This window comes from Rattus rattus, chromosome 16 (assembly GCF_011064425.1).
Source record: "Rattus rattus isolate New Zealand chromosome 16, Rrattus_CSIRO_v1, whole genome shotgun sequence".
Taxonomy (NCBI): Eukaryota; Metazoa; Chordata; class Mammalia; order Rodentia; family Muridae; genus Rattus; species Rattus rattus.
In genome coordinates this window covers 38,853,632-38,879,558 of record NC_046169.1, presented here as the reverse complement: position 1 = coordinate 38,879,558, position 25,927 = coordinate 38,853,632, and the positions used below count along the sequence as shown (strand labels likewise).

General features: G+C 52.7%; 1 protein-coding gene across 1 annotated transcript; it reads right to left on the bottom strand.

The window, feature by feature from the left end:
* Positions 1 to 498: 498 nt before the first annotated feature.
* Positions 499 to 25,927, bottom strand: Hnf1a (HNF1 homeobox A). Its single transcript, XM_032886592.1, has 10 exons — positions 25,532 to 25,927; positions 14,613 to 14,812; positions 9,264 to 9,450; positions 8,667 to 8,908; positions 7,313 to 7,461; positions 7,006 to 7,207; positions 5,584 to 5,775; positions 3,984 to 4,102; positions 3,752 to 3,896; positions 499 to 1,621 (listed from the first exon to the last, which is right to left on the bottom strand). The coding sequence occupies exons 1-10, from the start codon at positions 25,855 to 25,857 to the stop codon at positions 1,497 to 1,499; spliced, it is 1,887 nt and encodes a 628-aa protein (XP_032742483.1). The 5' UTR covers positions 25,858 to 25,927; the 3' UTR covers positions 499 to 1,496.

Below are 25,927 nucleotides of genomic sequence, written 5' to 3'. Positions count from 1 at the left end.
TTTTGTTTATTGTTTGTCTGTGTCTCTGTAGCTCAACCTGGCCAGTCTCCTGGTTTGCCTCCTGCATAGTTACAAGGAGCCATCAGTGTGTTGTTGTTTTGAGTGCCGGGGATCAAACCCACGGCTTCCCACTTACCAGGCAGGCATTGTGCCACCGAGCCACATCCTCTGTGCTCAATGTTAGGGGGACGTCTCATAAAAACCACAGTGGGATCCTTCCACCCACACCCGGGATACGCTTTGTCGCCCCAGCTTAAGACTCCGGGAATGGCACCACACCTGGACTGGGTGGGTTTCTTGCAGTACCGAGGAGGACACAGAAATCCAGGCAGTCACCTCACCTCATTTCCAGTTGAACAAAAAGATGTGTAAACACATATCCCGTGAGCCTGCTGACAGCTCAGGCCCTTGCCTTCACCCTGCTTCCCTCTGCCTTCCCTCCACCTTCCCTCCACCGTCCCTCCTGGCCACAGATGCGTAGGTAATCAGGAAGCTACCACACACTTCTTACTGGCTTTACTAAAAGTTAAATAAACATCCAGGCTTGCCCATGACCGGCCGTAGGCTGCAGGGGGCGCTGGCTCTTTCCAGGCTGACAGAGGAGCCCACTGAGGGCCAGGCTCTCTGCAACAGGCCAAAGGACATCAGAATAGCTGCCAGCCCCTAGCCCCTTGGGTGGCTTCTCTCTGCTGGTCTCAGCACTCTCTCCACTAGACACTGCTCAGGCCTTGTCTTCCGAGTTCTACACGTCTCACACCAGGAAGGAAGTTGTAGGGCCCTGCAGCCAGAGGAGGTGATTGCCTAGGATGTGGCCTTGGCATGAGTTATGTGCCCTAAGGAACAAGGGTGACAATCTTAGCCCTGAAGCAGCCTTTCTAGTGCAGGCAAGATGCCAAGCTGGCATCAGAAGATACGGTCACGGAAACAAATGAGGTCCTGGAGCTGGGAGGAAGAGCGGCTTAGTAGGGGAAAGCCTAGGAGAGCCCTGCTCCCTAGGCTCCCAAGCCTGGCCAGAGAACTGCCTGGAAGATCCTGTGCTGGGAGGGTAACCCACCAAGAGGCACATGGGTCTCTGGCGCAGGGTGGAGTGGCCTGGGAGGCACAGGAGACAGATGGCAGCCATGTTGATGTAGGGCCTCCGAGCTCAGCAGAGATCCTTCAGGGCCTGCAAGCTCTGACTGGAGGGTGCCAGCAATACAGGCTTCCCCCTTCTGTTCCAAGCATTAAGTTTTCTATTCTAACCAGCAGGGATGGCGGTCCAGATTGGGCTGTCCTCCGGCTCCTTGAGGCTTGCCCCTCAGGCTGAGGAGACACCTCAGAGCCATCCCTTTCTGATGGTGGAGGAGCAGCTGCAGCATGAAGGTGTAGAGTTCTAGGAAGGCCAGCAGCCTGTGGCAGGTGCCAGGCTCCAACATCCTCCAGGCAGCATGGCTGTGGCCCTCCTCTCCCCCTGTGCAGGCTCTGGGAGCCCAGCTCCTGGGAGGCAGTCACCATGGTTACTGGGAGGAGGAGGCCATCTGGGTGGAGATAAAAGTCTCGATGACACCGTGGTTGGATGGCAGCAGGTGGCTGTGCCCGTTGGAGTCAGAACTCTGGTACAACACCAGGCTGCTGGAGGACACTGCAGAAGCAAACGAGGTCACAGGCAGTCAGCCAAGTCCCCTCGGACCCTTCCCCACCCGTTCATCTCTAGGGATGCTCCAGGCGGAGAAAGCAGAGCCCCACATTCTGAATCTACACATTCCAGCTACCCATCCGCCCTTACCCTCAGGGCCCACAGGGAGGCTCCCAGATGCATTAGAGTTCCTGCTCTGCTGGTGGAGGCAAACACTAACGTGGCTGTTACTGGTGTGTGTGTGTGTGTGTGTGTGTGTGTGTGTGTGTGTGTGTGTGTGTGTGGCCTAGTGCTTGCCTATAGGTATTTTATAGATGTGGTTAACAGTGAATTGACTTCAAGTAAAAGAAGCCTTGACGGTGTGGGTGGGTCACATCTAATCAGAAACCTTAAAGTGGAGCCTAAAGAAATCCGTCATCAGAATGGAGAGATGGCTCAGCGGTTAAGAGCATTGACTGATCTTCCAGAGGTCCTGAGTTCAATTCCCAGCACCCACATGGTGGCTCACAACCATCTGTAATGCGATCTGCGCCCTCTTCTGGTGTGTCTGAAGACAGCAGCAGTGATACATACATAAAATATAAAATAAAATCTTAAAAAAAAAAAAGCCATCATTCAAGACCATAGATTTCCCCCTGCTTGGGTCCTGCTGCTGGTTTGTGGTCAGTTGACAGACCCACAGCTGTGCCTGTCAAATATCCCCACACATTCCCAGTACCACTGACTCTGTCTCTGAGAGTTCCATACTGGTGAAATGACAGAGATGAGCCCTGGGGCTCACTGGGACTCAGCCTGTCTTTGCCACAACAACCGTAGGAGAGGGGACAGGTCCCTCACCGTGACTCTGCATTTGCCCATCTGCCCAATGAGACAGTAAGTGTCTCCGGTAACCGCCATTACAGCTCCAAGGGCCAATTGGGGGATCTGAGACTCCATGGGATAGCAACTTCCCTGAAGTCACAGAAGTGGGAGTAGAGGACGCCCCAGCGCTCACTCCATGGCACTGGAGGCTGTACACCGAGCAGGTGGAGTCTGACAGGGACTGAGCAGTACACATCCACTGGGATGCGAGAACACAAGACCTCCAGTTTCCCAGATGAGCTGAGAAAGCAGAGCCTTCATGGCTGCTCATTTAGAGAACCTCAAGCCCTGAGCACTGAGGAGATGGCGTGGTGGGGAAGAGGACTTCAGGGCAGGTGGGAAGGCTCAGCAGGTGAAGATGCGCGCCACCAAGCCTCAAATGAGTTTCCTGGGCCCATAGTGGAAGGAGAGAATCAACCTCTGAAAACTGGATGGCCTCCGCTCTCCACACATCACATACATGTCCACACACAAAACATACAACTAAAATACGTTGACGGGGGCTGGAGAGATGGCTCAGTGGTTAAGAGCACCGACTGCTCTTCTAGAGGTCCTGAGTTCAAATCCCAGCAACCACATGGTGGCTCACAACCATCTGTAATGGAATCTGATGCCCTCTTCTGGTGTGTCAGAAGACAGCTACAGTGTATTTAAATACAAAATAAATAAATAAATCTTTAAAATACGTTGACGTTTTCAAAAAGAGTGCTTGCCACACAAGCACAAGGAACTGAATTTGAATCCCTAGCACCCACATAAATATCTATGTCCGCACACGTCTGTGACCCAGTGCTGGGGGGGGATAGAAACAGATCCCCGGAGCTTGATGGCCTGCCAGCCCTGACAAAATGGTGTGCTTCCAGTTCAGCGAGAAGCCCTGACTCTAGGGAATACGACAGAGCTACAGAAAAAAAAAAAAAGACACGAAACATCCTCCTCTGGCCTCTGCATGTGCATGTGGGTGTGCACACTCACGTGCACAACACACGTATGTGCACGTGCACACACACATGCCCAGATCCCTGAGAGCAACCAAACCATAGGGGCGTCACCTCTGGCTCCCATTATCCCCTACTGCATCTGAATATCTACCCTGTCCTTTGTCAAGTCAGTGAGCTGCCCTTAACTGCATACTTAACTGTGGCTGCCCTTAACTGCATACACTGCTTGGCATGCCACAGGCACCACATCCGGCAGGCAGAAGCACTTCCGATCTGCCCCCTGTCCATTGCACACAGCACCTCACCCACTACTGGGGGACCCCAGACGGCTCACCTGTGGGACTGGTGCTGAGCCGGTGAGCAGGCTGCAGGTGCTGGATGTTTGACGGGTCCTGGCTGGGGATGTGAATGGTGGTGGCTGGAGACGACGGCTCATGAAGCCCAGGCTCACTGGAGGCCTCTGTGTCTGAGGTGAAGACCTAGGGAACCAGAATAACCCCCCTGAGCCCTCAGACACTGGAGTGGGCGGCTTCAGCGGGGCCGGGCTTCAGGAGGCAGGGCCTTACCTGCTTGGTGGGCGTGAGGCTGGCAAGGGTGCTGAGGTTGGTGTCTGTGATCAGCATGGTCTGCGGAAGCAGGCTTGTGTGCGTGTACTGGGCCACCTCAGGCTTGTGGCTGTACAGGGCTGGGAGGAGAAGGTGCAGATAGCTGTGACCCCCTGAACCCTTTCCCAGAGGCCTCAAGCATGGGTGGGCATGAGGCTGGATGAACACCCTGATGGCCAGTGCTCATTACAGAGCCAGAAGGAGGAGCAGCCCAGGGAGGGGCCAGCATCAACTCCAGCTCATTTTATGTTACTGGGCTTTTTGAGTTTGTTTCCCCAACTGCCCCAGGTAGAACACAACCCCAGCTATGTGGACGCAAAGGCATCGAGCCGCTGTGCTGCGTACGGGTGGTGTATTAGACACACGACACACGGATCCTGCTGCACTAAATGCAGGGGGTGCCATCGTACTGAGCGCAGGAACTCTCCAGTACTTGGCTCAGTATCTGACGCTAGACAGAGGAACCAAAGTAGCGAGCATTGAGTGCTGAGGTGTGCAACGGGTGCAATGCCTCTGAGGGAAAGGCATCCATCTAGGTGAGCGGGGCAGAGGCCAGCAATACCTGGATCTTCAAGTCACCTCCAATGTGTGCCTCATGCCTCGAAGGTTCATCGCTTGCTACACTCACCAAGCACGCAGCAGTAGCATGCTATCCCAGGAACTCAGCCAAAAGCAGAGCACGAACATGTGCACACACACACACACACACACACACACACACACACACACACACGCTATCAGCCACATGCTGGCCCACAAGTCCATAGCTCCCATCCATGCTGAGGTTTGAAAAGTCTGAACCCAAAGCTATATATAAGGTTGGTCCCATGACCCATCTTGTAGCCAGCCTTATGCAAATCTGACGTCCACAAGGCTGCGTGAGCATGCGTGCATGGGGGGGTGTGTCTGTTTATATACAAGTGTAGGTATGTGGGGCCAGGCCAATAGAACCTCAGGAAGTTCTCCCACTGGACCAGAGCCCATCTAGTAGGCTAGACTGGTCGGCACAAGCCCCAGGGGTCTTTACCTCCTCAGCTCTGGGAAGCACACACTACCGTGTCCTCCCCTCTCTTCACTGCGGAATCTGAAGGATGGAACTCTGGTCTTTAGCACTGACTAACTGAGCTGTCTCCCCCTCCCCCGCCCCGCATGAGTCTTCAATCTACTTCACGTAGTACCTATCTTGTACTCCAGAAACAACAGTGTTCTGTGGACAGTGAAGTCCAAGCCATACTGGGAGTAATCTGGAACCCACGATCTGTCCACGGGCCAGCTTCCTAACCGCGGCAGAGTCATAAACTGCCACATGTGCACAGCCCCGAGGGTTTCGGAGAAAAGGCTGTGGTCTGCAAGTCAAAGCCGGAAGCATGACCAGTGCACACCAGCCAGCCTCGCACACGTCGAAAAGCTCACACACAAGCTCCTACATGCACACACACAAACAGGTTGATGCCACATAGACACCTGTGCCACACACAGGCAGACCACAGCACCCGCCACCCATCCTGCCCAGTGCCAACCTGTAGCCCAGCTCTCCCAGACCAACGTGAAGATTGCTCACCGTGGGGGCTCTGCAGCTGGGCCATGGTTGCCATGAAGGGACTCTGGGCCACGTGGCTCTGTACAGGGGGCATGAGAGGCTGCTGATAGGAAGGGTGCAGTGGCTGGGAAAACTGGACCGGCTGCAGGGTGGTTAGGCTGCTCCCCATGCTGTTGATGACCGGCACGCTCTGTGCCTGAGTGGAGGCCAGACCTGTAGAGGACAGGCAGGAGTCAGCCAAGCCTCCCATCTGCTCAGTCTCCTTAGACCCAGCCCAGGGCCTCTGGGGACACTACCCTCCTTCTCTGAGCCTGAGGGTTAGAAGAGGGAGGGGAGGGGCTGACACACATTTAAGTGGCCTTGCAAAGTCATTCTCCGGGGCTTTGACTCCTCATCTGGCTTGGTGGGGAAGACCGGCTGTGAGGAGTTGCAAGGTGGTCAGGATAGGTACCCTGGAGCCTTGGGGGCTCCGTGGCAGTGGCAAAACCCTGGGCTTAGCTCTCTGCTCCCCTATTCTAACAGCTTCCCGTGTCTTACACACTGAGTGCCTGCCTAGAAAGGGTTTAAAAAAGTAATTAAAAACACCCCAGGGGTTGGGGATTTAGCTCAGTGGTAGAGCGCTTGCCTAGGAAGCGCAAGGCCCTGGGTTCGGCCCCCAGCTCCGAAAAAAAGAACCAAAAAACAAAAAAAAAAAAAAAAAAAAAAAAAAAAACACCCCAAACTGCAACCGTAAGGCCCTGGGTTCGGTCCCCAGCTCCGAAAAAAAGAAAAAGGAAAAAAAACAAAAAACAACAAAAAAAAAAAACCACCCCAAACCTAGAAAACATCACACACATGCCATTAACATTTTGTCTAGGCTCCGCCCCACAGTTACCTGGCAACAAACAGCCAGGTGTGCCTGATTCGCTATAAAAGGGGCTGTTTGCCCCTCCCTCATCCCTCCCACTCGCGCGCGCACTCTCTCTGTCTCTCTCTGTCTCTCTTGCTCTCGCTCTCGCTCTCGCTCTCTCTCTGCCTCTATTACCCTCTCAACCCCAACTCCCCTCCCCTTGCCCTGAATAAACTCTATTCTATACTATGCCGTCCTGTGACTGGTCCCTCAAGGGGAAGGGATGCCTCAGCACAGGCCGCAGAGGCACCCCCTTCCCCCACACCTTACCGCACCTCCACCAAGCATTCCTCTCTCGATATTTTTATAAACACAACACATGCACGCTTCCCCTGCTGTTTCCCCACTATCTTCTCAGACTGATGTCTGGTAACTTCTACACTGTGCACTATGCTTAGTGGGTTTCTTGGGTTTACTGCCCGGCGTCATGGGTGCCTAGTCGAAGGCGCTCAGAAAGCAGATGCGGTATGGATGGACAGATGAGCCCCAGTAGCTCTTTCCAGATCCCAGATTCCGCCCAAGGCACAGGAGCTCCACTCACCCCACCCACTTACCAATGACCAGGGTAGAGGCACCCGTGTTAGTGAACGTGGGACCCAGGGAGGCGGGCTCCCCTGGGCCGATGGTCATGACCCCAGGCAGCGAGGCCATGATAAGGTTCTGCGGCTGCTGGTTGAGACCTGGAGACGTCTGCTCCAAGCTGTGCAGTGCTGTCAGGGTGCTGACGGGAGGCAGGGGACCCCCCGTGGCTGAGACCTGTGAAGGGAAACCAAGCTGAGCTGGTGTGTCCTCACCCTGCCTCCCAGCCACAGAGAGTGGGGCTAGGAGGGGTTTCTACACAGGACAGGGCCGCTCACTCACCAGCTTGGCCTCTGTGCTCAGCAGGCTGCTGGGCTCCAAGCCTGTGGGGGACACTTGGTGTAAGGCCGCAGACACTGTGACTAAGGGACCTCCGCTGCTGGAGGGCACCTCAGCTGCCTCGCTGGTTGCAGACTGTCCATACCGCACACCTAGGGTGGGGAGCAGTGTCAGCACCCCACTTTCCCGTCCACTCCTGTCCCACAGACCTTACCATGCCAGAGCCTACTGGTTTGCTCAGGCAGGCACGCCATCTTTCCTCCTGTGCGAGCCGCTTCCAGCTCTTGTAATGCATGGCAGTGTCCCCCACTACTTGGTGTGTCCCCCTCTGTGCAGAAGACGCTCAAAGAACAATGGGACTGAGCCGAATCGGGGCTCAGAGAACTAAATGGAAAGGAATTGAGTTGAGCAGAACGGACCACTATCGGCCAAATTAAATGAAATCTCCTTAAATGGGACCAGAAATGAGTTGAGCTGGATTGAGCTTTTGCTAAACTAACCGAATCGGTCTAAATCGAATTGAGCCGTATGGTCGGCCTCTCGTCTGCTGGTGCCACGTCCTCAGACTCAACCAGTTGCTGGGTCAAAATATTTGGAAAAAAAAAAAAAGAAAAAAGTCCACATCTGTGCTGAAAACATGTAGGTTTTTTCCTCCTTGTCACCAGACCCCAGAATACAGTGTAAGTGTCTACATCGGGATTCCGCTGTATTGGGTGCCACACATCATCTGGAGGTGACTCGGTATACAGTAAGATGTGCACAGAGGAGAGGCGAATACTGAATACCTGTCCACAAGAAGTCCCGGCCCCAATTCCCAGGCACCAAGGGCTATACTACATAAAACGAACTGGATTCTGTGGAATTAGTTTGGTCAAAGGGAATGGTTTGAATGGGAATTGGTCGGGTTAAACTACGACTTGGACACCATTGAGTTGAACTGAAACGGTTCGAATGAGTTGACCCGAAGGGGATTGCGTTCCACTGAAGCAGCCGGAGGTGAGTGAGTTAGGTTGAATAGAGCGGGTTGGCCCAGGATGGACCACAGCATCAGAGAGTGGCCCGGGGCGGTGTGAGCCACTGCGGACCCGCCTAAGTGAGGTGGGCGGCGGCAGAGGGAGTGCGCAGTGTGAACTGAGCAGAGTGGGAGGAAACGAAATAGAGAGGGAAAACCGGAGTGGGAGAAGCGAGGAGGATGGGTGAAGGGTGGAGCCGACGGAAAGGGGAGGGCGGAGTGGCGCAGTGGTGCGCAGAGCATTTTTTGGGTGGCTGCCGCAGCTGGGAAAGTCCCTCCCGCCCTCTTACCCACCCACTTCTTCTCTTCACCTCCTATCCCAGCTTCCCTACCCACAGGACTCACCGTGGACCTTACTGGGAGAGAGGGTGGTTGTGGGCAGGCCGGGGGAACTGTGGGCAGGTAGCGCAGGGCCGGGGCCTGGCCCCGGTGGAGGCCCGTTATACGTGTCCATGGCCAGCTTATGCCGAAAGGCTTCTTCCTTGCGCCGGTTGGCAAACCAGTTGTAGACACGCACCTCGGTGACAAGGTTGGAGCCTAGCCCCTGGGCCTGCGATGGTGACACCCCTCTCTGGATGCACTCCGCCCTGCAAAGATGGCACCCGTGAGCCTCCAGGCCAGGCTCAGAGCAAGGGCAGTGCTGAGATGTGGGATCTACCCTAGGGCTGGATTACAATACCAGCCCTGCTGCGTGACCTTGGGCAAGTGACTTAACCTCTCTGAGGACAAAACAGCCATAGGGCTGAAGAGGAGATGAAATGAGATGAATGGTCGGAAAGCGTTGCTGGAGGAATTCAAAATAATGCAAGAAACTGACTCCTCTCCACTGACTGGACAGCGAGAGCTCTCAAGGACTGCTGAGGCCGCCCTGAGGACCCAGAGACACCTTCTCTTCCCTTCCCCGGCTTAGCCTCCCGCCCTGATGGCCGACCACCGTGCTACCTATTACACTCCTCCACCAGGGTCTCTCGCTCTTCCTTGCTGGGGTTCTTCTGCCTCTCGTAAGCCTGGAACAGGATCTGCTGGGATGCGGGACCCCACTTGAACCGGTTCCTCCGTCCCTTTTTGGTTGGCAGCTCATCACCTGTGGGCTCTTCAATCAGTCCGCCCTGCCCCGCGTGGGTGAATTCTGTAGGGACAGAGAGCGGTCAGTGCGGTATTGACCACTCCCACCTCCGCTTGTCAGATCACGTGACCTTTCCCCCGACCCCACCCCTCAGCCTCTCTCTTCCCCAAGGTGCTTAAACAGTAGTTGACAGCTTAGAGTGAAATCATCCGATCAGGACTGGGGCCATGAATCGGTTGGTAGCGAGCTTGCTTAGCATGCACGAAATCTTCGTCCAAGCTGAGCCCCACCCCTTGCTTTAAAAGGGAACTTGGTGTCATAAATACCAGCATTCAAGAGGCAGAGGCAGGCGGGTCTCTGTGAGTTCGAGGTCAGCCTGGCCTAGTCACACCCACCCACTCACACTGACTCTGAGGTTGGCCATCTTGTTTCTGTCCACACTCACAGAATTGTAGGAGCCGTGGCCAAGACTTGAAGTACCAGAAACCATAGTTTGGCCCCCTAAACCTGAAACACTCGTTTATTTTTAATATATTTTTGCTTGTATGTGTGTATGTCATGTGTATGTGGTGGGGCACGGTGACCTGAAAAAGGTGCTAGAGGTGACCATCAAACACCTGAGGTCGGTACTAGGAATCGAACTCCGGTCCTCTGGAAGAGTAGGTTGTTTACTATGTAATTCTGTCTGTCCTAGAAGCTGGTCTGGAATTCACAGAGATCTGTCTGCCTCTGCCTCACGGTGCCAGGTTTAAAGGTCATGCATCACCATGACTGGCCCTAAATAAAATAGGTACTTCTTAAAGGATAATAACATAATAATATCGTAAGGAGTTACCAAGAAAATTAAAGTTAAAACCATAATACACTACCACCGTGGGTACCTCACAGCTAAAATGAAAAGACCAACACTAATAAGTGTTAACACAGATTTCAGAAGCATCTAGGATGTTGAGACCTTGATGGTTGGCGTGCAAAACCACAGCGATTGGGGCAGGAACTGCTAAGACCCAGTAATCCCACAGCCAATAGAATTGTGTACTCAGCTTTACCTAAAACCTCAAGTAAAAATGTTCCGAGCCGTCTGTCCCGTTCACAGAATCAAAAGATCAGAAGCGATCCAAATGTCCACCAAAGAAGAGTAGTGTCTCCTCCACGCAAGGGAGTAGGCACACATGACAATGAATTTGACCCATGGGAAATGACAAGGGACCACGTAGATGAGTCTCACACAATTAACATGGAACAAAAATGGCGGTCATGAAAACTTCAGAAACAGCCGTAGTAAGCAGCCATGGTTGGAAGTCGGGATCGGGGACTACACTTGCCGGGGAGGGGTTGTTAGGAAGCTGCTCACTTCATCCACCAGGAAGCTGTGTTGCTATGTTAGCTTTGTGAAAGAGCCACGTGTCGTCACTCATAACTAAAATCCCAGCCTTCTGGAGGCTGAGGCAGGAGAATTGCTATAACGTTGAAGCCATGTTGAAGCCATCCTATGTTGCATAGCAAATTCCACTCAAGCTGGGGTCACAGGGGGCCCCTGTCTCAAGAAGGAAGAAAAAGCCAGGTAGTGGTGGCTCCTGCCTGAGAGGCAGAGGCAGGGGGATCTTTGTGAGTTCCAGGCCAACCTGATCTACAGAGTGAGTCCCAGGACAGCCAGGGCTATATAGTGAGACACTGTGTCAAAAGAAACAAACACCACCCAGCAACAACAAAAGCCATAATACCGGGGGCTGGAGAGATGGCTCAGCGTTTAAGAGCACTGACTGCTCTTCCAGAGGTCCTGAGTTCAATTCCCAGCAACCACATGGTGGCTCACAACCATCTGTCATGGGATCTGATGCCCTCTTCTGGTCTGTCTGAAGACAGCTACAGTGTACTTACATATAATAAATAAATAAATCTTTTTTAAAAAAGCCTTAATACCAACTACAAAAGTCTGTGGACTTTTGTGTATTAGGCCTATTTTGAAGTTTTTTATTGTTATTGAAATGAGTAATTCAACTGAAAACTGGAAGACTGCTTTCACTTGAGGTTGCTAAGCTGGTCAGGTGGCTGCACAGGACTTGTAGGACCAATCAGGCCCCTAGGAGGAAACGCCCTGCAGGATGTTCACAGAAGAGAAAACAGAACCAAAACAGCACGGTGGTGTGCACCTGTGATCTCAGCACTGAGGAAGGGGAGCCAGGGGGAGCAGGCCAGGGTTATCGTTGGCTGCACAGTGAGTTTGAGGCTAGCATGGGCTACACGTGAGACCCTGCACTGGCTGCTTTTGTGTTTGGGCTTGACACAGCTGGTGTTATCATAGAGAAAGGAGCCTCCCTTGAGGAGAGGCCTCCATGAGACCCAGCTGTAAGGCATTTCCTCAACTAGTGATCAAGGGTGGGAGGGCCCTGCCCATTGTGGGTGGAGCCATCCTGGGCTGGTGGTCCTGGGTTCTATAAGAGAGCAGGCTGAGCAAGCCATGGGGAGTAAGCCAGTAAGTAACATCCCTCCATGGCCTCTGCATCAGCTCCTGCCTCCTGACCTGCTTGAGTTCCTGTCCTGACCTCCTTTGGTGATAAACAGCAATGTGGACATGTGAGCTGAATTAAACCTTTCCTCCACAGCTTGCTTCTTGTTCATGAGGTTCGTGTAGGAATAGAAACCCTGATTAAGACAGACCCTATTCAAAACACAACAACGACGACGACGACGACGACGACGACGACGACGACGACGACGACGAAAAAGAAAAGGAAAAGGAAAAGAGGAAAGAAGCCAAGCCTGGAAATGTCCAGCCATCAGTTAGGCCCCGGAGGCCACCTCGAACCATCCTGGCTTGTTCATGTTCATGATGCAATGAATCTCTTCTTAAAAATTCATAAGTCAGTTTGAGTTGATGCTCTGCCTTGTTTCACTGGAAGAGACCTAATACTTCGGGCTCATCGAGAATAACTTTATCCTATCTTTCAGTTTTCCCTTTTAAGGTTAAAAACTCTGTATTGAGGACTGAAGAGATGGCTCGGTAGTTAAGAGCACTGGCTGCTCTTCCTGAGGACCTGAGTTCAGTTCCCGGCACCCACGTGGTAACTCACAAAGGATCCACTGCCCTCTTCTGGCTGCCACAGGCACCAGGCACACAAACATAACTTACGATGTTGACGAAACACCCATACACATAAAATAAGTACAATTTTAAGAATACAAAAAACCGGGGCTGATTTAGCTCAGTGGTAGAGCGCTTACCTAGGAAGCGCAAGGCCCTGGGTTCGGTCCCCAGCTCCGAAAAAAGAACCAAAAAAAAAAAAAAAAAAAAAAATTTTTTTTAAAAAATCCGGGTGGAGAGATGCCAAAGGAGAAAAAAAAAAAAACACTTAAAAACCCCTAAAAAAAACAAAAAATTAAAAAAATAAAAAAAAACCCAAAAAAAAAAAAACAAAAAAAAAAAAACAAAAAAAAAAAAAAAAAAAAAAAAAAAAGAGCACTGACTGCTCTTCCAGAGGTCCTGAGTTCAATTCCCAGCAACCACATGGTGGCTCACAACCATCTGTAATGGGATCTGATGCCCTCTTCTGGTGTGTCTGAAGACAGCGACAGTGCACTCACATACATGAGATAAGTAAATAAATCTTTTTTAAAAATAATTAAAAAAAAAAGGAACAAAAACCTCTATCATGGGGTCTGGTGATTTAGCTCAGGTCGAGGGGTGGTGAGCACTTTGCTCCTCCCCTTTCCCCCCCATCTCAGCACTGTCCATCAACAACTTGGAAATTTGCACCACAGAATCCCACATCTACGAAGTTTTTCTCTTTTTTTTTCCCTTTTTAAAATGTATTCTGGGGTTAGGGATTTAGCTCAGTGGTAGAGCGCTTGCCTATAAGCGCAAGGCCCTGGGTTCGGTCCCCAGCTCCGAAAAAAAAATTAAAATTAAAATGTATTCTTCTCCTATATGTTACATCTGGACAGCAGTTTCCTCTCCCTCCTCCACTCCTCCCTCCTCCACTTCCCCTCCCCCACATCCACTCTTCTGTTTCCCTTCAGAAAAGAGTAAACCTCCCGGGGACGTCAGCTCAACTCAGCGTAACAAGTTGCAGTAAGAGTAGGAACCTCCCACTCACTAAGGCTGGATGAGGCAACCCAGTAGGAGGAAAAGGGTCCCAAGAGCAGGCAAGAGTCAGAGAGACGGCCCACTCTCACTGTTAATCTCAGGAGAAGACCACTACAGAACCATAACACACGCAGAGTCTAGGCAGACCCGTGCAGTGCGGGCTTCTAGGAACTTTTTCTACACCGGTGTTCTTTGCAACAAAGTGTCCTGAGAGCTTACCTGGGAAAATCCCTAAAAGTCCCTCAGAAAGTGATTGTTAAACAATCCGATATCCCTCCCAATAACTGCCAACTGCTAGAACCTTGGAGGTGAAGCTCAAGCAGAGAAAACTTGTCATTCCAGCACGTGGAAGGCTGAGTCAGCAAGATCACAAGTTCAAGGCCAGCCTGGGCTACACAGTGAGACCCTGTGCTGTGGACTTAGCTCCCGGGAGGAGCACATGCCTCACATGCGGGAGGTTTTGTGTTCTCTCCCGAGTATGGGGGTGGGGTGAGGGCGGGGAATCAGAAGGTCATCTATCTGACTGTGCACCCGGTCTCTGAGCCTTTTCTCATGCTGTTCCTCCTGATTGCAACATCCTTCCTCATACTTCCCTTAGGACATTGGGGAGGTAATGGTCACGGTCCCCATGAAAGTTTCCTGAAACCTCTGTCTCCCTGGGGCAGAAGTGTTTATTAAATCCCTTCTACCGTCAGCTCAGCGTTTTACTCAGCCCTGAGCCCAGCACGCAGTAGGTGCTCAATTAATACCACAGTTATTGCCGGGTTTAGTTGTTTACATCGTACAATCCATGTCTCATTGTGTAGTGATCTCCCCTCTCCCATCCAGCCGTGAGTTTCTGGAAGGAGCAACCCGGTGTGTGTATCTGTTGACCCATCCCGCGCCCTTCCCTCGGCACCTCGTGCAGAATGCACGGTAAGTCCGTGTATCTGTTGACCCATCCCGCGCCCTTCCCTCGGCACCTCGTGCAGAATGCACGGTAAGTCCGAGGACCTCTTTCTTGCACCTCTCAGTCTCACGAATCTGCGAGATGGGGGAGGGGTGACGCTCTCACCCTATGGGCTGTGGAGAGAGCTGTGGGCCACCCCACCGTGAGCCCTTGCCAGGGAGGAGGACACAGGCTGGGGTCGTTACTTACGCTGAGCCACCTCTCGCTGCTTGCGGACGTACCAGGTGTACAGCGCAGCCCGCTTCTGCGTCTTCATGGGGGTGCCCTTGTTGAGGTGCTGGGACAGGTGGGACTGGTTGAGACCCGTGGTGTCCACCACCTCCCGCTGGGGGATGTTGTGTTGCTGCAGGTACGACTTGACCATCTTTGCCACACGCCATGGGTCCTCCCTGGAGGGGAGCAAGGACAGGGTCTGTTCAATGGCCCTTCCTGCCCCCTAAGGCGATGCTGGGGTTCTGGAGACTAGGGCCCTCCTCTGTGGGTAGGACTTGTACTCGGGTTCCATACCAGGACACGTGTGTATACATGAGCAGATTTCCTCGGGAAATTGTGCCAGCCAAGTAAGGAGGCCCGTCAACTTATGAGTTGTTCAGGGATCCTCTCTCTGCTGATCCTGGAAGTGTATATGATGCTTTGGGAAGAGTATGTGAGTGTGTGCACGTGTGTGCACATGTATGTATATATGTATGCATGTGTATGTGTATGTATATACATATATATATACACACACACACACACACATATATACTTATGCATGTGTGTATGCCCACACAAGTGCCCGCATGTGCACATGCACTACAATATGTGTGTGGAGCTCAATTCTCCTTGCACCATTACATGGGTCTTGCAGATTGAGCTCAAGCCACCGGGCTTCTGCAGCAAGTGCTTCTGCCTGCTGAGCCATCTCACCGGCCTTTTAAGTGAGCTTTAAACAACCGTAATGGTGGGAGAACTGTCTGGGTCCCAGAAGCCAAAGTGAGCCTGACATAGAATATACCATGGATGATACACAGGGAGGTGAGTGATGGATGGATAGACGGACGGATGGATGATGGATGGATGGATGGATGGATGGGTGGATGGATGGGTGGGTGGATGGGTGGGTGGATGGGTGGGTGGATGGATGGGTGGATGGGTGGGTGGATGGATGGATGGGTGGATGGGTGGGTGGATGGGTGGGTGGATGGGTGGGTGGATGGGTGGGTGGGTGGGTGGGTGGATGGGTGGGTGGGTGGATGGATGGGTGGGGGTGGGTGGGTGGGTGGGTGGGTGGGTGGGTGGATGGGTGGGTGGGTGGGTGGGTGGATGTGGATGGGTGGGTGGGTGGATGGATGGATGGGGATGGGTGGATGGGTGGATGGGTGGATGGGTGGTGGATGGGGGTGGATGGGTGGGTGGGTGGATGGATGGGTGGGTGGATGGTGGGTGGATGGGTGGATGGGTGGATGGGGGTGGGTGGGTGGGTGGGTGGGTGGATGGGTGGATGGATGGGTGGATGGATGGGTGGATGGATGGGTGGATGGGTGGGTGGATGGATGGGTGGGTGGGTGGATGGATGGATGGATGGATGGGTGGGTGGATGGATGGGTGGATGGGTGGGAGGGTGGATGGGGATGGATGGGTGGGTGGATGGGATGGGTGGGTGGGTGGGTGGATGGATGGATGGGTGGTGACCTGTTTGGCTGTTTGCTATTTTCGGTCAACTTAACACAAGCTGGGGTTATCTGAGAAGAAGGGAAACACAAATTGAGAAAATCTCTTACAAGATTCATCTGTAGGCAGAACTTTAGGGCATTTTCTTAATTAATGATTGATGTCAGAGGGACCAGACCTCTGTGAGTGGGGCCCCCCCTGGACAAGCAGTCTTGGGGCGTATAAAAAAGCAGGCTGAGCAAACTCTGTTCCTCCACACCCTGTGCTTCAGTTTCTGCCTCCAGGTCCCCCCCTCCCATTTCCCCACCACCACCTTGAGCTCCTCCCCTGACCTCCCTGCATGATGGAGTACAACATAGATGAAATGAACCTTACTTCCCCGAATTGCTTTTGGTCAAATGCTTCGTCACGGCAATAGAATCCTGACTAAGATAGATGGGTAGATGCTAAGTAGAAGGATGGGTGGTTGAATGGGTAGAGGAACAGACGAATGGATGGATGGATAGGTAACTGGATATGGGTGGAGTGATGGATCAATAGGTTGACAGCGGAGGACACACAGACAGATGGATACATGGATGGGGAAAACCCCTGAGACAAAGAAAGGCTGTGAAATATGGACTGTCCCCATTTGCCATCAGAGCCACCGAAGCTTAGAGACCTTGGATCGCTTGTGTCTCTTGCCCTCTTGCCCAAGGGTTAGGACTGTGCAACAGGGCTAGCCCAGCAGAATCCAATTCCACCCAGAGCAGCAGCCATCTCTAAGTATAGCCCAGGCAGAAACCACACAGGGTTAATTAAAATGCCCAAAGTCTGCAGTGCGCCCTTGGCAGCAACCTATCTGCTCTCCCACAGCGCTGGGCTGGAGGGAGGCCTTGAAGTCGAGACCCAGGCGAATGGTGTTAGAGCTCGGTGTACAGAGGCATCTTTGCTGCAAATATGGGTGCCTGGGAGCCAGAATTGCACTCTGGGGGCAGGGAGCGTCCCTGAGGAGACCACCTAAGGGTCATAGCTCCATCGTGTCCTCACTGCTGGTCTCCTTGATGGAAAGGAGGGAGTGTGTTTACAGATTGCCTGCACAATGAATTGCCTCTCTGAGAGAGAGAGAGAGAGAGAGAGAGAGAGAGAGAGAGAGAGAGAGACAGAGAGACAGAGAGACAGAGACAGAGAGAGAGAGAGAGACAGAGAGACAGAGAGACAGAGACAGAGAGAGACAAAGAGAGAGACAGAGAAAGAGAGAGACAGAGACAGAGAGACAGAGAAAGAGAGACAGAGAAAGAGAGAGAGACAGAGAAAGAGAGAGACAGAGAGAGAGAGAGAGAGAAGAGAGAGACAGAGACAGAAGAGAGAGACAGAGAAAGAGAGAGACAGAGACAGAGACACAGAGACAGACAGAGACAGAGAGAGACAGAGACAAAGAGAGAGACAGAGAAAGAGAGAGATGGGTGCCACGGTGCACATGCGACAGTCAGAGGACAACTTATAGTAGTAGCTGCTTGTCGCCATCCACCATGGGGGTCTTGAGGATCAAATTCAAACTCTTTTGCAAACAGAGCCATCTCACCAGCACCCGCCCCCAATATGCCTGTATCAGTAAATACACCTCGGTTCACGGGGCTGGAAAGCCTGTGTGCCCCCTCCCCCCTCAGCTCTGCAATCTGTTTCTAAAACTCGAGGCTTGAGATTTTACACGCATGACAGACAGCATCCTTAGAAAGTGGATGCTTCCGTGCTTGCTGTGGGAAACAAAAGACCCTGATGCTGTCCCAGCAGCCTTTGCATCCCACTGTATAGAAGGACAGAGGCCTGTTGGGGTTTCTGCTGTGTTGCCTGCTGCTCACTTGATGTTAGAAGTGAGGAAAGAGAAGCCAGCTGCAGTGACACTCACTTATGTGTGGTGGCACACACATATGATGCCAGCATTAGGAAAACTGAGACCGGAAAACCTCCATGCCATAGCACCCTGAGTTCCATATTCCAACCTTGTCTGAAAAAGCAAAACAAACACCAGACATTCTTGGCTTGATAGTTCACACCTGTAATCCCAGCATGTGGCCAGTGTATGCAGGGAGATTGGGGGTTCAAGGCCAGCATCATCCACATACGAAGGCTAGCCTGAGCTACAGGAGACCTTGTGTCAAAGGAGATATTTCTTTCATTATATTGTGTGTATGTCTGTTTGTGTACGTGTGGTGTGCACATGTTTGTGATACGTGTGTGATATGGGCATGGTATGTGTGTGAAAAGACACTTTCCACACTTTCCTGTAGCCATGAAATGTCAGAAGACGGATCAGAAACTTTTTTTTTTCTTTTTTTTCGGAGCTGGGGATCGAACCCAGGGCCTTGCGCTTCCTAGGCAAGCGCTCTACCACTGAGCTAAATCCCCAACCCCCAGAAACTTTTTTTAATTTTTTTTTTTTTTCAGAGCTGGGGATCGAACCCAGGGCCTTGTGCTTGCTAGGCAAGCGCTCTACCACTGAGCTAAGTCCCCAACCCCCAGAAACTTTTTTAAAGTGTGTGATACATTATAATATTATGTAACACACTAGATACAATGCAGCCTCCTCAGAGTCATTAGGAAAGCGCTTTCAGGACCCCAGTAGATATGAAAACTACATGTGTTCAATTCCTTACGTAATCTAGTGACCTTAGCCTTCAGTCAGACTTCAGAGCTAGCCTGAAGTACATATTTTGACCTTATCTCAAAAAACCAGAACCAAGGACATGGCCCAGCGTTTAAGAGCACTTGCTGAGGGGTTGGGGATTTAGCTCAGTGGTAGAGCGCTTGCCTAGCAAGCGCAAGGCCCTGGGTTCGGTCCCCAGCTCCAAAAAAAAAAAAAAAAAAGCACTTGCTGGTCAATCACGAAGACCAGAGTTTGGATCCTAACACTATGTCTGGTCACTCACAAATGCCTGTAAATCCCGCTCCTAGGAGTCTGCTACCCTCTTCAGGCCCCTACCAACAGCCATGTGTGTAGGTGGCAGTCACTCACATGGACGTGCTCACACACAAATGCATAGATAGTAAATAAACAAATCTTTGTCGGAGCCTGTTAGTGCCACCTTTAATCCTATTAAGCCCCAGGACAGCTGGGGCTGCGCCAGTGGGACTCAGCCTCAAACATTAATAGTGGGTAGGCCGGGACTTACAGAGAGCCTGTGCTTTAACCTGCTCAAACCAGCTCCGCTTACAACAGCAGTGCTAAACAAACAGCCGTCTCACTTAGTGGTTACAAAAAGCAACAAGAAAACAAACCATCAAACAAACACAATCTGTACCCATTCGTCGCGGAGCAACTCAAAAGGTTTTTTTCAGCCCCCACCCGGTTGAACTGGGCAGGTTTGGAACTCAGAGACACAGAGGACAGGCTGCATCTAACATTTCAAACCAAAGGCAAACTGAAACCTGCCCCCAGCTCTCTGAAGCCAGCCCCACAGCTCCCCCGCCCCCACCCCACCCCTGCTTCGGTCCCCAGAGCCAGGTGTGCCTCAGACATTGCCTGCATCTCAATAACGCTGTTCTCAGAGGCGAGGCGGAGTTTACCCCGGGTGCTCAACTTAGGGGTTGTGACCCCTTTGTGAGGTTCTGGCGACCCTCTCACAGGGATGGCCTAAGACCATGGGGAAAACAAAGATATTTACATGACCATTCATAACAAAATAACAAAATTAGAGTTAGGAAGTAGAAACAAAATTATTTTATGGCTGGGGGTCACCACAACATGAGGAACTGTATTAAAGGGTCACAGCGTTAGGAAGGTTGAGGGCCATTGGCTTAGACTCTATGACTTCTTTGTGGCTCCCAGATGGCCAGCGGCACAGGGAAAGTGGACCGAGTAATCTAAACTGGCACAGCAAATAAATGGATGCATGGCTCCTAGGGGTCACTGGGAGCTGCCTTAATCTCGCTTTCAACCCAGGAAGTACGCTCGATTTGAACACTGGCTCCTCCTCAGACAAAACTCAGGTTCAGAGAGGTGAAACCTTGTCCCAGGTGGATGTAACTGGGGCTCAGGAATATTTCTCATCGCTGGTGACCCCAGCTGCTTCCCCCCTCCCCTAGCCATTATGGGGGCCTCTTGGAGCCCCACCCCCTCCTCCCTTCCCTGAGTGCCAATCAGGGCTAGGAGGGAAGTAGGGACAAAGTCCAACCTGAGCTTCTGCAAACATGTTTATCTGGTGGCCTCCCTGCTCTAGCAAGGGCAGCCCGCGCCCCGCTCCCCTCCCTCCTCTGTAGGAAGAGCCTGGGTCGCTTAGCTCTCAGCACAAGAGCAAGGGCCAGCAGGGGAGGCCTTTTCTTACATACTGCCTAGTTGTCTCTGATTCATACCGCCACTGTCATGCTCCTCCCCCTTCCCCCTCATCTCCCCTCTCTTCTCCCTCTACTCTCCCTCCCCTCCCCTTCTCCTCCTCTTCCTCTCTCCCTTTCTTCTTCCCATATGTCAAGGTCTCTCTCACTTCCTCATCTCTGTCTCTTTTTATTTCTGCTATACTAGGTCAAATAAAATAACAGATACAGTAACCACCCTCCTCAAACACCGGAAACACTTACAAACAGAAGGCAAGCATTTGAACGGGAGCACAAGTGTTCAAACTCATAGGGACTTTGAGAGCTCTCACTACATAACCTTGGCTGGCCCGGAACGCTTACACATCCTGCCAGCAGCCTCTACCTCTCCAGGGCTAGGATTAGAGGCAGGCACCATCACATCTGCTCTTTAAACAGTTCCTTTAACAACCGCACAGCGTGGTTATAAAATGCCGGAGAGAGCCAGGCACGGTGGTGGCACAAGCCTGTAATCAGCACTTCGAGAGACTGAGGCTGTAGGGTCATGAGGTCTTTAAAAGTATATGAAAAGGGTTGAGGATTTAGCTCAGTGGTAGAGCGCTTGCCTAGCAAGCGCAAGGCCCTGGGTTCGGTCCCCAGCTCCGAAAAAAAGAAAAAAGAAAAAGAAAAAAAAAGTATATGAAAAACAAAATCGCCAGAACCACCACCATCGGCAGCACTACCACCACCATCACCACCGTCAACATCATCACTGTGGTCCTGTGTGTCCCCGTCCCCACAGCAGAACCCAGAAAAAGATGCCCTTCGCTTCCCTGCCCAACTCTGGAGTCAAACAGACTCCAGTCAAAGGCCCTTCTGTTCCCAGCTTTGCGCTTTTGGTTCTCTGGTACCCAGAGCCTTGGAGCTAAGAGACTAGACTGAAGGGCCACTCCTCTAGAGAGGAAGCTGAACTCTAGTTGGAGCCCAGGGACAGGCTTAGATCTGAGAAAAAAAATCCCAGTTCTGCTACCCACTCTCTGAAGAATTGCTTAACATCTGTGTCCCCAAATTCCTTCGTTGATAAAGTAAGATTAAAGATGTTTCCTATTTCCCAGGCTGGGACGTAGCTCAGTTTGTAAGCATTCATGAAACCCAGGATTCAGCCCCAGAGTCATGTAAAACTGGGCATAAATCAGCCTTAGCGGCACACACCTTAATCCCAGCTCCTGGGAGGCAGAGGCAGGTGGATCTCTGAGTTAGAGTCCAGCCTGGACTACAGAGTGAGTTCTAGGATAGCCAGGGCTACACAAAGAAACTCTGTTTCAAAAATCAGAACACAAAACAAATCAGGTGTGGTGGGGCAGGTCTGATGGGCAAAAGAAGGAGGGTTGGGAGTTCAAAGCCATCCTTAATACATTGAGTTTGAGGCTAGTCTAGCATACTTGAGGCCCAGCTTTGCGTGTGTGGTGTGTGTGTGTGTGTATGTGTGTGTGTGTGTGTGTGTGTGCGCATGCTTCTGCTTGTGTCTCTGTGTGTGCTTGTGCCTGTCTGTCAGTGTGTGTGAGTATGCATGTGTGTGTGCATGCCTGTGTGTGCATGTGTGTCTGTGTGAGTCTATTTGTGTGTGCCTGCCTATGTGTCTGGGGGGGTAGTATGTGTCAGTGTATGCATGTACTTGTATGTGTGTGTGTGTGTGTGTGTGTGTGTGTGTGTGTGTGAATGTGTGTCTGTGTGTATGCTTGTGTGTTTGTGAGTCTACTTGTGTGTGCCTATCTGTGTGTCAGGGTGTGTGTATGTACATGTGTGTGTTTGCATGTATATATTGTCCCTGTGTGTGCATGCATGTGTGTGCATACTTGTGCATGCATGTGCGTGTACATATGCTTGTGTTTTAGAAACTGTCCAGAGGGAAACCTGAGTTTAGAACATCTCTAAGCACCAGAGAGTTTCAAAGCTCAGCACAGAAAAGGATTTTCCTGCCAAGCTGAGCAGTAAGATTGTCTGGGGGGGATGGGGAATGGTGAGTGTGCAAAGACAACATGGAACTGTGCAGACACAGACGAAGCTGTCGCACACACCCGAGTCCCTTTACTTCACTGAGCCTTCCTCTGCTCATCTGTGAAATGGGACCGTTCAAATGCGATCCTGCTTAGCTTCTGGCCGTACTCTTGAACCTGTGGCTGAGTGCTGTCTTCAGCGTTCTGCAGAAGAAACTAGGACTCAGGGACGGTGCCCACCTAACTGGTTGCAAAGGGACAGAGCTGGCTTGGGAACCAAGGCAGGGCACTGTCTGCTGAAGCATCCGGCCTGCTCCCCAGCTGCTGAGTTCCTGGCTGGGAGAATCCTGCGGCTGCTTGGCTGGGACTGGGGGCATCAGGAAACAGCAAGGTTGGAGATTAAGCAGTTAGCAAATGGGAAGGTCCTGCCATGGCCTCCAGGATAGAACTCTGGGTCCCAAGAGCTCCCCCAGGGAGGAGTAGGAGGTGCGTGGATGCGTATATGTGTGTGGGGGGCGTGTCTAGTCTCTCGCTCAGCTCACTCATGCCTGGTGTCTGTTATGGCTGGATGAGGGAGAGGAGCGGACATCATGAGCTTTTCCCTGAAGATGTTTTTAAATCAGGAGACAAGAAATGAACACAGAGACAATTAGGGGGCAGGAGGAAGTAAGAGGGAGCAGCAAAGGAGAGAGGAGCAGGGGCGACCCCATGCAGAGAGGAAGGCCAAGATGCTAAGAGCCAAGGAGAAAGGGAGAAGTGGGTCCCACGCAGGAAGACTGGAGCAGGCAGCGCTGAGTGTGCGGGCATCCAGGACTTGCAAAGCCAGCATGAGGGATCAAAAGAAGGGATAATGAGCGAGCGAGCGAGCGAGCGAGCGAGCGTAGGGAGGCTAGGGGGAGGGGAGGGCATAGAACTAGAACTAAGAGAATTTGCCTTTACTCTGTCTACCTGCTGACCCTGAGGGAGGGGAGGGAAAGGGTCTTGCCCAAGGTCACGTGGTAGGACAAAGGATGGGGCTCTGGGAGGAGAGCTGAGGTGTCTGCGGTGGCCTCGAACGCGATGGGGTGGGGGTCGGGGTGGGACCTGAGACCCCAGACCCACCTCTCCCTCTTCCAAATCTTCCAAAGGTAGAACAACAGCTACCATGGGGAGTTGGTCCTTTTTACCAACCCTTCCAGCCTCAACTTCCCCACTAGCCAGGCCCTCCTCAGGGGTCCTCCAGTCCTCTCCCCAGAGTCTCCCCCCACCCCGTCCTGAAACTAGAGGCCCCCACTTTTTGTCCCTGGGGACATGTTCAGGTCCCCTTTGTTACCTGAACAATAAGTAACCCGGGTAGTTAGTTATAAACTCCGCAGGAACAAGAAGCTGGTTGATAATTTATAGCAACATCTCGAATTTAAATGGAAAGCAAATAGCTCGCTGTTAGCATTAAAGAAAGGCAACCTGGGAGGGACGCGCTCCAGCCTCCTCTCAGCTCAGCCTCTCTCCCCTGCCCCTTCACCAAGCTGCTCAGAGACCCTCTCTTTTCCTGGCTCTTCTGCTCTCCCCAGCTCCCCCAGCCCTCTTCTTCCCTCTCATCCTCCTCCTCACCGCCCTTGTCCCCTCTGCCTCCGGGATTCTTCTGGTTACCCCCAAGGAAGCACTTTGACCTCTGCTCCAGCTGCTGTGGACCAAGCTCCCCTCCAACCCCCACGGCCCCCAGCATGGGGGCTGCTGAACAAGAGGTCCTACCTAGCCAGGTAAGAAGACCCTTGGCCTCCTTGGCCACTCCGCCTCATACTAAGCCCCCAGTCCCACCTGGGGCCCCTGGACGGGTCAGGCCCAGCTCCACCCTATCCCAGGTTCCTTGCGCCCTGGTTCTGGTAATACTTGGCCCTTTGCCCCTCCCCTGCAGCGAGGCAGCACTTTGCCCTCCACTTTCTGCCAAGTCAGGGGGCCTGGCTGCTCCTCTGCCCCTTGCCTAAGGCCCTGGGAGGCTCCGCGACACTTCCAGAAATGCCGGGATCCACCAGCCCTCCCCCACCCCAAGTCAGGATCAGGACCTTGGACAGAAAAGAGGCTGCTTCCCGAGTGTTCTTGGGAGATTGTCCCCAAACTCCTCAGCCAGCCCTCTGGCCCCTCCTTCACAGCTCTTTCCCCAATCTGAGCCTCAGTTTCCCTATCTGAAAAACCTGGTTTATTAACCGCTTCCTTCTGGGGGGGGGCTCATCTCTACATCATGGCGATTTAGGCACCGCAAAACCCCCACAAGAAAATAGGAAACTGGGTGATAATCTCAGGAAACTGTGGAGGCTTTGCGACGTGGGGGTGGTAGTATTCCCCACGGCCCCCCAAGTTACCTTTCCCCCACCTTGGTGTTCCCGTTCTCCACCCCCCAACTGGGCATCTCCCAGCCACCGTCCCTACAAGTTAATGATCACAGGCCTTATCAGGGCCTTTTGCTATTTATAAATTTATAAAACAAAAGAAATAATAGCGCGCATGGGTAATTAGTAACCAGGGTGGCTTTGCTGAGGAGAGGGGAGGCATTGAAATTGGGACCCACCCAACACTCCAGGAGATGGGGAGCCAGACAACAGATGAGGAGGGCTGGTATGGGGAGGCCTCTAAACCTGCTATCTGACCAAGTTGGGGTCAGGGGGGTGGAGGGAACGGCACCTGGCCATGCATGGAAGCTGCCAGCCCTCAGCTCCATCTGCCTCAGGTAAGAAATCCAGGCGTACCCAGCCACATGCTTAAGCCCTGGCGGATCAGGAAATCCCCTAAAACGCCAACACCAGCCCAGCCTCCTCAGACGCTTTCGGGCCCCCAAACCTGGGCTCTGACCCCCTAGCAAAGAAGGTGGAATTTGTGGGAGCCACAGGCCACCACCCTGGGAAAGGATTTCTACCACCCGCTGGTTCTCCCACCATATTCTTGGGGTTCACTTCCTTTGTCCTCCGTTTCAAAGTGACCTCAGGCCTGTCCCGGTTTCCTAAGGACGTGGCTGCAAACAGGTAGCCCACGGGTATGGGGTACGTAGGACCAAACTGAGGGGTAGGTTCAGCAAGAACCCCTTGACCACCAGCCTGAAGACCACAGCTCCCAAAGCCTCTAGGAGGGAAATGGAACTTGCCCGGAGCATAGGGAGCATAGACTGGGCCGCTATGAGCTCCTGCCCGGGTGCTGGGGACAGGGTGGGGTCCTTACTGAAGAAGTGACTCCACCACGGCTTTCTGGTGGGCTGCCTCCTCTGGGCTGAGGTTCTCCAGCTCTTTCAGAATGGGTGGCGCGAAGTCTTCCCCATCGTCATCTGTGTCATCTTCCGAGCCACGAGTCTCCCCCAGGCCATTGGGCAGCTCGGTCAGGTCCCCTCGATTCCCACCGCAGGACTCCCCCTTGTCCAGGGGACCATCTCCAACCATCAGGTAGGGCCCGGGCTCCCCCAGAGCCTGGATCAGAGCCTCTTTGCTCAGGCCGGACTCGAGCAGAGCAGCCAGGAGCTCCGTCTGCAGCTGGCTCAACTTAGAAACCATGGCTCCTCTACCGCCAGGCCACGCGGCCCAAGGCCACTGAGCTAGCCGCCTCCCCCACACACGGCCGGTG